This window comes from Notamacropus eugenii, chromosome 5 (assembly GCF_028372415.1).
Source record: "Notamacropus eugenii isolate mMacEug1 chromosome 5, mMacEug1.pri_v2, whole genome shotgun sequence".
Lineage (NCBI taxonomy): Eukaryota > Metazoa > Chordata > Mammalia > Diprotodontia > Macropodidae > Notamacropus > Notamacropus eugenii.
In genome coordinates this window covers 172,517,023-172,531,228 of record NC_092876.1, presented here as the reverse complement: position 1 = coordinate 172,531,228, position 14,206 = coordinate 172,517,023, and the positions used below count along the sequence as shown (strand labels likewise).

Sequence of the window (14,206 nt, the reverse complement as noted above, 5' to 3'; positions counted from 1 at the left end):
AACATACAAATAAAAAAAGTCAAAAGGCTGGAGAAAAATAGAAGAAAATCTAAGGTATCTCATAGCAGAAACAACAGACCTAGAAAACAGGTCAAAAAGAAATAATTTAAAACTACCTTAAAACTGACAAAACAAACAAGTCTATTCTACACATCATATTTCAAGGGAGAAGGAAAAGTAGAGGGAGGGTTGATTAAGGAGGGAATTAGTACTAAGCATAAGAAACACTGAATAAGGATATACAAAAATATTCATAACTCTTTTGAAGGTGGCAAAAAATGGGAATAGGAGGGGGATGACCCATAAATTGGGGAATAACTAAATAAGATATGGCATATAAATGTGATGTAATACTATTATGGTGTAAGAAATGATGAAAGAAATGATGACTTCAGAAAAAACATGGGAAGACTTGTATGATATGATGTAGAGTGAAGTAAAAAGCAGAAACAGGAGAACAATTTATAAATAGCAACATTATGGTAAAGACAAAACTATGAAAGAATTAGCAACTCTGATTGATGTAACACCTAGCAGGACAGTAGTTGGGATCCTCACAACTACCTAATTGAGAGGATCAAATGAGATAAAATTTGTAATTTGCTTAGCCAAGTGCAATCACCATCCCAGCAGACAAGGAAGGAGTCCACTGCTCATACAGAGGTTGACTGAAATCTTCTGGGTTATATGCAGTTCCCAGGAGATCAAGGATGCCTCCATTGTCCATCTCTATAAAAGAAAAGAAAAAAACAGATTGTCCTGTGACAATCATGGTGGGAATGGGGCAGGGTGTCTTTCTCTTAGTCACTGCTGGCAAGATTCTTGTCAGAGTCCTCTTTAATAGGCTTCTCTTCCCCTGAAAGATGGTCATCCACCCAAAAGCCAGTGTAGCTCCAGAAAGGGACAAGGAACACTCCATATGGTATTTCCTTCCTGTCAACACCAGGAGAATGCCAGGAGCAAAACAAAGGTCTGTACATAATGTTTGTTGATCTGACCAAAGTCTTTGATACCGTCAGTCATGAAGGCTTGTGGAAGATCATGAAGTCTGGTTTCCTGGAGATGTACATTAGTATTGTACTTCAGTTTCATGATGGCAAGTTTAATTAGGTTCTGGATAAAGGACAATATTTTCACTTTCACAATCACTAACAGAGAGAAGCCAGGCTCTGTGCTTGATGTTTTTGGCAATGTTGTAGGATTCCTTCAACTAGGACAAAAAGTGGCATCAAGTCACCAAAAACTACAAGGCAACGCTGAAGTGGAGGCAGAGTTGGTGCACAACTTTTTGTTCACAGATGATTGTGATTGTGCACACAATGCAGCCTCTGAGGCCGAGATGCAAGAGTGTGGTTCCATTCTCTGCCACTTGTGCTTATTTTGTCCTGATGATTAATAGCAAGAAAATAAGAGTGCTCCACCAGCCAGCACCACACTATCCATACGAGGAACCGTTAGTTACAGCAAATGGAGAAGTTTGGATAAGTTCACGTACCTTGGCAGGATTCTTCCCAGGGATGTCACACATAGATGATAAGCTTGATGCATGAATTGCCAGAGCTAGCTCAGTGGTTGGGAGGCTCTGAAGGAAAGTGTGGGAGAGAAGAGGTGTTAGGCTGTCTACCAAACTGAAGGTCTATAGAACTATTACGTTGATTTCACTGTGGTACACTGTGAAACTTGGACAATGCGCCATACCAGAAAATTGAACTACTTGCGTTTGAATTATGTTGGGAAGATTCTGAGATCACTTGGCAAGAGAAGGTACTTGATGCTAAGATCCTCTCTTGAGTTGTTAAGCATTCAAACTACTGAAGAGAGCCCAGCTCTAATGGGATGGCCACATTGTTTGAATGCCCAAAGGATATTTACCTAAAAGACTATTTTATGCGGAACTTGAGCAAGGCAAGGCTCATAGGAAGGTCAAAAGAAGCAACGAGGACACTCTCAGGGTTTCTCTGAAGAACTTCAGTACTAATTGTGAGACATGAGAGATGCTGAAACAGGCTCTCCCAGCATGATATAACTGAATCAAAGAAGGTGCAGTGTACTATGAGCAAAGCAGAATCGCAGCACCGTAAAGGAAGCATGAGATGTGAAAATCTAGAGATATCTCCATCCAAAATGCTCAATGGACTCTTTGTGCTCAACCTAGGGTAGAGTCTTCCAAATTCATATTGGATTGATCAGCCACAGTCAAAGACACTACATCTTGACTCCAACATCATCCTCTTTTAGTGCAAAGGATGACTGATACGTATCTTTGTTATTGTTTTTGTTTGGTCATTTCCATTCGTGTCCAACTTTTTGTGATCCTGTTTGGGGTCCTCTTGGCAAAGACTCTGGAGTGATTTGCCATTTTCTTCTCCGGTTCATTTTACAGATGCAGAAACTAAGGCAAACAGGGTTGACTGAATTGCCCAGGATCACATAGCTAGTATCTGAGGCCATATTTGAACACAGGAAGAGGAGTCTTTCTGAATCCAGGCCCATCACTCTGTCTACTATGCCACCTAGCTGTTGCAATATATACGTGCTGTCATATAGATGCATGACTTGTATCTCTATGGCTAAATATGTGTACATATCTTGTAAATACTTGTATGTTGAAGTGCTGTGTTGAGGGCCAGGGTGGAGTGACTTTGACAAGATAAGGATAGACCTTCGGGGAAACTGTTCTTTGAGACTGTGCTTGTTATCATCCGGAATGGCTCTCCAAGCCCCCAGAAGTTGCTGTCTCTGTGAGACAAACAAGAGAATTACAGAAAACAAGGGATATGTAAAATAGATGCCCTCTAGACTCACAGTCTCTAAGATAAGACTGATTAAATCACTAGGGCAGGAGACAAGTAGAATGTCACATAGGCTTGCAGTTTCTGTCTATAAATACCCTGACCCTCAGATCAATAAACGGAGTTGGTCTTTCTTCTCCTGCCTCTGGTGTCTTACTTCTCCCGCCTCTGGTGTCTTTCTTCTTCACCACATCACAGAGCCGTGTAGGAACGCAGGCTGTCTGCTACAGTGCTGGACCTAGGGCCAGGAAGACTCCTTTTCCTGAGTTCAAATCTGACCTCAGATACTTACTAGCTGTGTGACTCTAGGCAAGTCACTTAATCCTGTTTGCCTCAGTTTCCTCATCTGTAAAATGAGCTAGAGAAGGAAATGGCACACTGCTTCAGTATATTTGCCAAGAAAACCCCAACTGGGATCATGAAGAGTCAGACATAACTGAACAACTGCAACTTGACAGCTTCCCTCATTAGAAGGTGAGTTCTTTGAAGGTAAGGACCATGTTTTTGCCTTTTTGCATTTCCAGCACTTAGTACAGTCCCTGGTACATTGTAATTGTGTAATAAGTATCCATTGAGGAAGAGGAGGAGAAGGAATAAGAAACAGAAAAGGAGAAAATAAGGAGGGAGTTCATTCCAGGCATATGGTGATACAGCTACTAGTCAAATATGGAAAAGTAAATTATGAGCTGGATTATGGAAAGCCTTAAATGCTAGGCTGAGGAGTTTTTACTCTATTTTTGAAGCAATGAGCAGTCTTGATAAGGAGCCGGAGATTGACATAGTTAGACTTTATGCCTTAGGAAGATATTTTAAAAATTATTCTTAATTTAAACATCACCCCCCCCACCCCGAATTTTCATAAGTATAGTACAACACCAAAAAAAGAGGTTCTTTATGAAACCTCAAATATTCATTTCATATAGCTTGGGGGTTTTTAAGTACATAATAAATTCTACATGTTACTTTCAAAACTGTCCTGCCTATCTGTGCTTCCTTCAGAACTTCCTTCTGCCCTCTTCTCTGCTTTTTTTTTTTAAAGGGAAACTAGGTAGCTCAGTGGATAGAGTGCTGGGCCTGAAGTTAGGAAGACATTTTCCTTCAAATCCAGCCTCAGACACTTACTAGCTATGCACTCTGGGCAAGTCACTTAACTCTATTTGCCTCAGTTTCTTTATCTGTAAAATGAGCTGGAGAAGGAAATGGTCAACTATTCTGATATTTTTGCCAAGAAAACCCCAAATGGGGTCACAGAGGCAGACACAACTGAAAATGACTGAACAACAAGTCTTTTGAGAGGTATCTCTTGAGTTAACTTTTAACCAAGCAGAAAGGAGAATCCTTAAAGTATAGGTTCTCAAACATAAGGTCTGTAAATTTGTATTTCATATCTTTTCCAACTACATTTCAATATTTTTGATTTTATTGTAATTTGATGTATTTTGTTGTATGCCTTCCTATCTATTAATAGTGCCTGACACATAGTGAGTACTTAATAAATATTGATTGGTTGACTGACTGAAAAGGAAACCGTAGATTTCACCAAACTGCCAAAGTGGTCTTTAATACCAAAAAGTTTAAGAATTTCTGTCTTAGAAAGAGTGGTTAAAGAAGGATCCAAAGAAGGTTAAAGAAGGTTTTAGGGCCTACCAAAAGTTGACTATTGTTTTGTTTGATGAATCAAAACTGTTAACTGAACTTTCACCTGACCTCTGTACAGTAGCTATGTTTAATTTTATTGTGAACATTTCTCTTTGTTTAGAAATACTATAATTTAAATTTGTCTCTGCTAGGCTTGTGCTCAAAATACAAAGTACTGATTTTTTCTTTAGAAATAAAAATAGTTTCACTTCTGGCTTGTGGAATTTGACATATCTGTGGGAATTCTGGAAATATGTGTCCAGAAGGTAGTTGATTAAGGTGAGACTGGAGTCCAAGATAGAAACTAGAAATGAACATATAGATTTGAGAATCATCTACACTGAGATAGTACTTAAAACCATGGGAAGTCAGAGAACATATAGAGAGAGAAAAGAAGAGGGCCCAAGACAAAGCCCTGTGGAAAAGGAGAAGGTGATGATTTAGTAAATGAAATAGAGAAGAAACAGACAGTAGAAGGAACAGGAGAGAGCAGTGTCTCAGAAGACAAGGGAGGAATATGGTGGTCATCAGAATAAAAAGCTGCAAAGAAGTCAAGAAGGATGAGGCATTTAGATTTGGCAACTGAGAAATCTTGAGAGTATTTTTGAAATACGGTGAATGTTTAACAACTTGCTCTCTCAGGAAAAAAAAAACGCGTGTGCACAAACTTTTAAGTTAAGCTGGTCTTGTTATCAGTTATCTGTCTCTCAGATAACTGAGGAACTCAGAAATGAATGGTATCTTCCTAGCTAGAAGAGAACAGTTTTCTTCCATCATGTTTCTTCTGTTTTCCCTCAGTATAATTTCTACTGTCCTAGACACAACCCTCCCCGCTTATTCTCTTTTTAAAAAAATCTTTGGATAAGGCGGTAAGAGAGGTCAGGAACTTTTCTTATCACCTTCAAAGAACTGGGAGGGCATATTGGAATGATTTTGGGAGCTATTGAAGTCGGATGGCTCCATGAAGGAGCACTTGGTCTTTTTCCTTTGGTTCTTGAAATGTTTAATGAACTCTAGCCCTAGCATGTTGAGGACCTTGTGATTGAGGGGTATCAATTTTGTGAGAGATGATATTCTGCTTAGCTCAGTGCCTGGCAAATAGTAAGCACTTAATAAATGTTCTTTTCTTTCCTTTCCCATGCTGGGTTAGGTCTCCAGAGACATAGATTTCAACTTTTTAATGTTTTTGAGTAATGTTCCATATCATCTCTCCAGCTAAATTCTAAAGTTGGTGTGGAGTTAATATGTTTAATCCTCCCCATGAAATTATATGGCATAGAAATTTGCAGAATAAGTACCTTTTTGTGGTTATTAGGCATACTGTAGCGCTTTGGTAAGCTCTCTCATCCATTTGCCAAAGAGACTCCAACAAGACCACTTGGCTGGTGGCTTGAGTAGGGTTCCACCTGGTGGAAAATTCAGATATTACACTCTCTAATTGGATAGTTAAACCAATGACTTTCTTTTTGGTTAAGGAAAACTACAAGCTGCCATTAGACTTGTTCTTCTCTGCTCCAGAAGGCAAAACTAGGAGCAATGGGCAAAGTAGCAGATTTAAATTCCATGCAAGGGAAAAAAATTAAATAATTTGTATGTGTGTGTATTGACCTGTGACTTCATTGGCATAGGGGATTCCTTTCACTAATGCAGGTTAGCAATATTCTGTAACTAGAAAAGGTTTCAAAGCATGATGAAGATGAGAAAACTACATCTGTGGAGTGCATTTATATCCTGGGAGTTCCTCATACTGATATAATCAGAGATATGGTTCCACAGAAGACTTTCTAGAGGAAATGATATTTGAGTTAGACTTCAAAAGAGTGTAGGAATTTGGGTTTGGAATAGGGGTAATTGATAGAGGAATGAGGGTAGATGTGGATGGCCAAAAGGATGTTCTAAGAATAGGAAACAACACTGGCAAAGGTATGAAGTCAGGAAAGGATAGGAAATGCACCAAGGATGGTAAATTGTCTACTTTGCTTAAAACATGGAGAATATGAAGGGAAATATGTGCAAGGTAAGCCTAGAAAGATAGGCTGAAACCAGATTGTGGGGGTCCTTGAATGTTAGACTGGAAAGTTAGTATTTCATTACATCAGCAATGAGGAACTATTGATGGGATATAGTATCATCCTTTAGGTCTCTCAGTCTATGATCCTAGGAACCCAGGGATTTTGAGAAGAAACTAATGTGGGCATAAGGAAGGAAATAACTATAAGGAAAACAAATCTTACAGATGTGAGAAGAATAGTTTGGAGGAGAGGAAGGTCTGTAAGATGAGACCATGTAATAATCCTGGAAAAATAGCTTGAAGCTACAAGGCCTTGTAAGCAAAGATGGTGACTGATCTGTTATTTAGTGGACAATGGGGATTCCCTTGAAGTCCATTTACACCACTAATTATCTTTATGAGTTTGAACAAATTGTTTAAGCTCTCTGAGCTTCCCTTTCACAATCTAGAAAGTGAGGAAGTTAGACAACGTGGTTTCTAAGGTCCTTTCCAGATCTGATTGTCTGACATATCTAAGAGAACAGAGAGTTAATGATACAGTCAGAACTAGAACCTAGTTTCCCTTATTTCCAGTCCTGGCTTCTTTCTTGTGGACCTTTGTGACTTTTAGTGAAATTTGCTTTGATACTTTTCTAGTCATGGACTTTCTTAATAAAGTCTTCAGACCTAGTACATTAATCATCATCACACTCCAAATGTCTTTCCATTCCCCAGTAGCACCATTCTTCTAGTCCCCCAGGTTCACACCTTTGGCTTTATGCTCAACAGTTCACTCTGCTTCACCAGTCAGTCCCCAAATCTTGTCATTTCTGGTCTTTACAGCATGTTTCTCACTTTCATCTGCTTTCTACTTACAAGGCCACCATTAGTTTGTACCTTTATCACCTCTTGCCTTGATTATTGTATTATCTTCCTAATTGGTCTCCTTGCCTTGGGGCTTTCCCTTCTAACCATTCTCCAATACCAAAGTAATTTTCCCAAATTATTGTTCTGACCCTGCCACTCCCTACTCAAACTCCGGAAATTCCCTATTATTCCTAGGATCAAATATAACCTCTTCTGTTTGGCATTTAAGCCTTTTACAACCTGATCCCAACTTATTTTTCCAGTTTTCTCATATGCTTTCTCCTTTCCTGAATGTTATAATCCAGTCAATTGGCCTTCTTACTACTGTTCCTTGCACATGACACTCCATCTTCTATCTTTGTGCCTTTGAGTAGTCTGTCCTCCATACTCCCTCTTCACCTCTTCCTCTAATAGTCTGGAAATTTTTCAGCCAACTGAAACTCTTATGCAAACAGCGGATTGTAATATATACCAGACTCAATGTGGACACTTGATCAGCTTTAGCCCTGCTGAAGCTCAGAATTTCTGAACTTAAGTGTATACTCGACTCAGTGTTTCTGGAAGCAAGGATTAATGGGCATGGTGCCACCATGCTCAATCCTTTAAAATTTAGTTTTGGGATTTTTTGGGAGGGTCAGTCAACCAGCATTTACTAAATGTTTCCTGTGTATCGATGTACTGTGGGTACAATGCCACATGCACTATGTGCTAAACTCTGGGGACGCAAAAAAGGGTTAAAAATAGTCCCTGCACTCAAGGAGCTCACATCATAATGAGGAGAGACAACATACAAACAACTATATATAAACAAGATATAAAAAAGGATAACTTGGAGATAATCACAGAGGGAAGACGTTGACTTTAAGGGGTGCCAGGAAAGTGGGATTTGATCTGAGAACTGAAGGAAGCTGGGAGGCAGAGACATGAGGGAGAATACCTCAAGCACCGAAGAGCCAAAGTAAAGACATAGAGTCAAGAGATGGGGCTGGGGCCCAGGCTGAGCAGTTAACCAATGGCTTCAAGTGGCTTCAGGGCCCCAGGGCTGCTGTTGGATCAAGAATAATACAACTCTTGCTCTGATTCTGGAGGGTACAGGGAAGGGGATTAGTATCCCTCAATATTAAGGAGTACCGTTGGCATAAAGAACTCAATCTGCCATGTGTCTCTTTTGTACATTTTAGTTCATAGGCTGGAAGGTGGTGTATAGGGCATTGAACCTGGGCCTTTCGTTTTACATATAAGGAACTGAGGCTGAAAAGTTGTACAACCCTGCCTGATGACAATATCATAACCCTCTTAATGGCATAAGACTTTACACTTGAAATGTCTACAATGGTTTTTATCTAGCAAGACTTGACTACATAGATAGAAGCTCCAGTGGGCTAACTCACTGGCAAAACCATTCTGCAGGCCCAGAAAGGAGGGCTTTTGGTCATAGAGGAGAAAGAAAAAAAGAATTAAAAGGTAGTATTGATAGGTAGATAAATAACATGGGTCAAAAAATAGTGTTTGTAGGCTTTCAGTCTCACTTACATCTCGCATCAAAATGGTCATGATTCAGAATGTTTGATTAAACAGATGTAGACTAAATTTATACAGTACAAATTTTTCCTGCTCTTGTGAAATCCATATCATTGAGGTTTTTATGCTACTCTTCCTATCATAAGACAGCAAGAATAGTGCAGATAGGCAACCTGATGAACAGTATTCTGTTTTCCAAATACAGAATCTGTGCTTCCATGAGGAAGGACTTGCCCAGGGCCATCCATGTGGTAAGGATTTCAGGGACTTAACCTACAGAGGAATGCCTGAGAAAGCTATCTACCCACTCTCTTTCTTGCTTTGTTGGTAGATTTGCCCTGTTTTCCCTTTGGTTCTATGTGTGTGGCTTTGGAAAAGTCATTTAAACCTCAGTGAAACTCAGTTTCCTAATATGTAAAATGAAGTAGGTGGTTACTGAGGGGTAACCTGGTATAGTGGACAGATTGCTGGACCTACCTATAGGAAGAGCTGGGTCCAGATGTCTTAGTCATTGTGTGACTCTGGGCACATCCCTTCACTTCTCTGAGTTTCTGTTTTCTCATCTGTAAAATGAACGAGTTAAGCTAAGTAGCCTTTAGGGGTCTCTTCTACCTCTAAATCGGTGATTCTAGAACTCATCTTCAATGACCCTATAATCCTAAGAAATGAGTGAAATAAAATCTTGGTTACAGGTAAAAATTAGGAATTTAGATCTGAAGTAGCTTAGCCCCAAGGACTGAAAGAGAACTAAAAAATGGCTTCTCAAAAATTAACTAGAGGTTGAAAACAAAAGGTCAAGTCTAATTGTTTTTGTTTTTGCTTTCACTTTTCACTTTAAGCAGCCAGAAGCTTGTTAAGGCCTAATGCCCTAGCATTTTGTATAGCCACTTAGGAATCTGAAACAAGCAGGGGGGATGTTTAGCCCATCAGGAGCTCTGAATAAAGTGAAATGTGGCTTCTAAATTTATTGTGTGATCTAAGATGGTCCAAGTTGGGGGTCAGACATTTGAAGGAAAAACAGATGCTTCAACATGATATCTCAGAGAGGGGAGGGTGGGAGAGCATGTTTGGTACTTTGCAATTTTCTTTGTGAGACAAAGAGACTGGATACATTAACATATTTACATATTAACATTATCCTTACAATGAGGCGCCTATTTGGACCCCACATCAGGCCAAACAATAGACTTGGGCAAGTGCCAGACTTCTCCGGCTCTCAAATTTGGATGAAGGGAAAGTGGGATGGGTAGGGTTTTGGTTCAAATTCTTCTAGCAAAATGAGATCATTAACACAAGATTCACCTTCGCATCCCTCTAGTGTCCCCTTCTACCTCTGGGGGCCTAGAACCAATTGGTCCCTTTTTCTCTTTGGTAGGCATGATTCTGCCCTTGGGAATACAGCAGCCCTTGCTCAGTTACTATGGGAACCCTATTGGCATGGCAACGAGGCTGCCATGTGAGAAGCTGTAGCAGTGTGAGCAGTGAGGTGGGGGTGGGGGGGTTGGGAGAGCAGCAGAGTGGAGGAGGGAAGCTGCCATCCAGCTGAGGAAAAAGGAAGAAGAGAGATGGCCAGCTGGTCCCTTATCTCCCTGGATGGCCCCTATGAGGAGCCCTGGTGAGTTCAACTCTGTGAAAACCTCTCCCAGCTCTTTTCCCCAGGATGGAAGCAGCCCAGGGCAGGAGTATAGACCAGAGGTCGTTTTTGGATTTTCCTCCCCATCCCCTATCCTGAGCCACTGAGAAGGGCACAACAATGGGAAAGCTTTGTTAGGCTAGCAACAGAGGCTTGAGGCTGAGGAAACGTGGGTAGATTTTGACATTAAGTTTAAATTATCATCAAAACCAGATAACTTAATACTTTTTGTTTGGTTGTCAATCGCCTATACTTTTTGAAACCAATGTCTAGGGCTCAGAATGAAGTATCTTGACAAAAAATGGTAAATACCTGAAACAAAAAAGCAAATCTTTAAAGCAGGATGGAGTGAGGATGGAGTGTCAGAGATTCTGGGGAGAAAGCCAGCCAGGGCAGCTGATGCAGAAATGTGAGTGGTTAGCAATCCTGCTTCATGTCTGCGAGCATCCTTAGAATCTGTGCCCTGACTCACCTCCTCTGGGAGACAGGGAGATGAGGAAGCTCTCACTGCCTCTATCTCCAAAGTACTGACCCTAATATGCCTCATTTGAAAGGCTGTGTTGGAAATAAATAACTTTACAATATCATAGAATATTAGAGCTAGAAAAGAGTTTATAGATCATCTCGACTTACAGATGAGAAGAATGAGGTTTAGAAAGGTTGGTCTGTCCAAGATCACACAGGAGCGGAAGACATACTTGAGCCCTTCTGTCCTAACTCCCAGTTCATTGATTTTTCCATTCTGCCATCGTTAATTGGGGACATACCAAATTTTATTTTAGAGACAGATTTTGGAAGTGTAGAACCCAGAATAAGGAATTGTCTGCCAAGCCACAGGGCTCTTTATAATGCAGTTAAGGGGATGCAACATGATGAATTTAAAACTGTACTAGGTTTGGCATCAAAGGCCCTAGGCTTAAGTCCTATCTCTGCCACTTAATATCTATATGATCAGTGCTCTAGGTCTCAGATCCCTCAACTTTAAAATGATGGTATTGTCTAGGCAACTTCTAAGGTCCCTTCCAGCTCTAAGTCTATGATTCCAAGGAAGTAACAAATATGATAAAGATTCTAAGTTCAAATATAAGGAGGTTCTAGGTTCTCAGAGAGTACACCAGACAAACTATAGTAAACTCTTGAGAATCTTTTTAGGGAAATGTATTGTCACCTTGATGTGTGTGATGCAATCTGCTGAATGAATAAAGATATGTTGGCTTTGTAGATAGAATTACTTTTTGATTTTCATAACAGCGTGTGTGTGTGTGTGTATGTGTATGTGTATGAATGTATTAGACTAGACCTATAATTTCATTGGTTTAGGAAACTTTCTCTACCATTGTAGATAAGCATTTGCTCTGTAACTTAAAGTCTTAGAGAATTACCTAAGGCACAGAGATTGACTTACACATACTGACACATAGTCAGTATGTGTCAGAGGCAGGAATCGAGCTCTGCCCACTATTCCATGCTTCCCTTCCATGCTTATTTTAAAAAATTACTTTATTTTTTAATTAATAAGCATTTATTGTCTCTTCCTTACATTGTCCTTCTCCCTGTATTCCCATGTGGTAAAACAAAAACAAAGACTTTGTAACCAGTATACATAGTCAAATAAAATAAATTCCCACATTAGCTCTGTCTAAAATAGTATATCTCATTCTCTATCTGAAATATATCACTTCTCTATCAAGAAGTAGGAAGTTTGCTTCATTATTAGTCATCTGGATTTATGGTTAGTTGTTGCATTGATCAGAGTTAAGTCTTTCAAAGTTGTCTGTACCTTATTATTATTGCATAAATTCTCCTAGTTCTACTTGCTTCACTCTGTATCAGCTCATACAGTACAGTAAAGGTTTTACTGAAACCATCCTTTTTATCACTTCTAATGGTCCAGGAGCACTCCATTTATATAACATAATTTGTTCATCCTTTCCTCATTTGATAAGCACCCCCTTATTTTCCAGTTCTTTGCCAACACAAAAAGACCTTCTATAAATATTTTTGTATATGTAGATCCTTTTCTTTTTCCTTTTTCTGTTTTTTTTTTTTTTTTTTAGGTATAGGCCTAGTGCTGGGTTAAAAGTATACAGTTCAGTGACTTTTGGGGCATAGTTTCAAATTGATTTCCAAAATGGCTGGACAATTCATAGCATTATCAATAGTGCATTACTTTACCTTATTTTCTTGCAGCTCCTCCAACATTTATCATTTTCCTCTTTTATCATCTTTGTCAATCAAATCAGTGTGTGGTAGAATCTCAGAGTTGCTTAATTTGCACTTGTCTAATTGTTAACAATTTGGAGCATTTTTTAATATAGCTGTCAGTAATTTGGATTTCTTCCTTCTAAAACTGCTTGTTTATATCCTTAGACTATCAATTAGGGAACGACTCTCAGTCTATAAATTTGAATTAATTCCTCATGTATCTTGTAGCTTTACCAGAGAAACTTGCTGCATATGCCCATCTTTCCACAATCCCTCCAACATTGATTATTCCCATCTTTAGTCAATCTTTGCCAATTGATTGAAAACTCAGTTATTTTGATCTGCCTTTTTCTGTTTATTGTGAATTGGAGCATTCTATCACATGATTAGTAGCTTGCAATTCTTCTTTTGAAACTGCTTATTCATATCCTTTGAACACTTGTGTATTGAGGGATGGCTTTTAGTCTTATACGTTTTTGTTACTTGCCTATATATGTTGGATATCAGACCCTTATCAGAGATATTTAATTATAAAGATTTTTTTCCCAATCTACCTCTTTCCTTCTTATTCTTGTTGTATTGATTTTGTTCATGCAAAAGCTTTATACTTCACTCAAATTAAAAGCAAGCAAACCTTTCCTTTCAAATCTACAAATGATTAGACATTCTTTGAAATATCCATATATGGAAATAAATTTTGAACTAGGTTCATTCCTGTGTAAAAACATATCATCATCTTCCATTCAGTGAAGAATCTAGAATTACTTCTAAGAGGTAATTGGTACTTGGTTAAAAAACACAAGCAAACAAAAACAATTGGTTGGTCTCCTGAGGTTCCATAAAAAACTGAGTTTGCCTGTTAAGAGTCAGTCTAGGCTGTTAGCAGCCATGTGGAGGAGACCCCTTTGCCTTTGTAGCATATAGGCTCTGAGAGCTCAGCGAGCTACATTCCTCCTCATGGTTCTAGGAATCCCCCTTCACAGTCTGGGGATAGTTGTCTAGGACTATCATTCTTCCTTCCATCTGTTGTTTTGCCCCAATGTAATTCACCAGTTAATGTCTCTCCAGTGTCATCTAACTAGATGATTTCTCTTCAATATCAACCAACCAATTAACATCCCTTAGCTTTTACAAAGGGACGTTTACTAAGAAAGTTTAGTACAAACATGTGAAACTGGAGACCTCCTCTCTTCCACCATCTCCTTTCCAGGAGAGAGTGGATGAGACGTAAAGTGGTGGTTTTCAATCATTCTTACTACCAAGTTTACTTCTGGGTGAGGCATAGAGAGGGGAGCGCTTGTTCCCTTGCTAGCAGGATGCACATCTCAACCGCTGCATTGATTTGCCGTTGGACTGTATCAAGCAGGTTGCTCCTCAGGGGTATCTCATCATCTGGCTTGGCTGCTGTGGTTACTGGCTGACTTTCCTATAGACCCCAGTTGCTGGACCTCTGGTGATTCTTCTGATCTTTCAAAGCTTATAAGGTTACAACCTGGTCCATCTGTCTCTAATACTCATTCACCTAAGGTCAAGAAAGAATACAACCATCAATCAATAAAC

General features: G+C 39.4%; 1 protein-coding gene across 2 annotated transcripts in view; it reads left to right on the top strand.

Annotated features, from left to right (window-relative positions):
• FEZ1 (fasciculation and elongation protein zeta 1) overlaps positions 1 to 14,206 on the top strand; it is an 80,127-nt gene that overhangs the window by 2,648 nt on the left and 63,273 nt on the right. Inside the window, exon 1 of one of the 2 annotated variants that reach the window (XM_072611470.1) lies at positions 10,263 to 10,423. The exons of the other annotated variant lie outside the window; for it this stretch is intronic. Coding sequence (XP_072467571.1) covers positions 10,402 to 10,423 — 22 coding nt within the window. The 5' untranslated portion in view covers positions 10,263 to 10,401. Of the gene's footprint in view, positions 1 to 10,262; positions 10,424 to 14,206 lie in introns of those variants that run through there. 2 annotated transcript variants of the gene reach the window in all.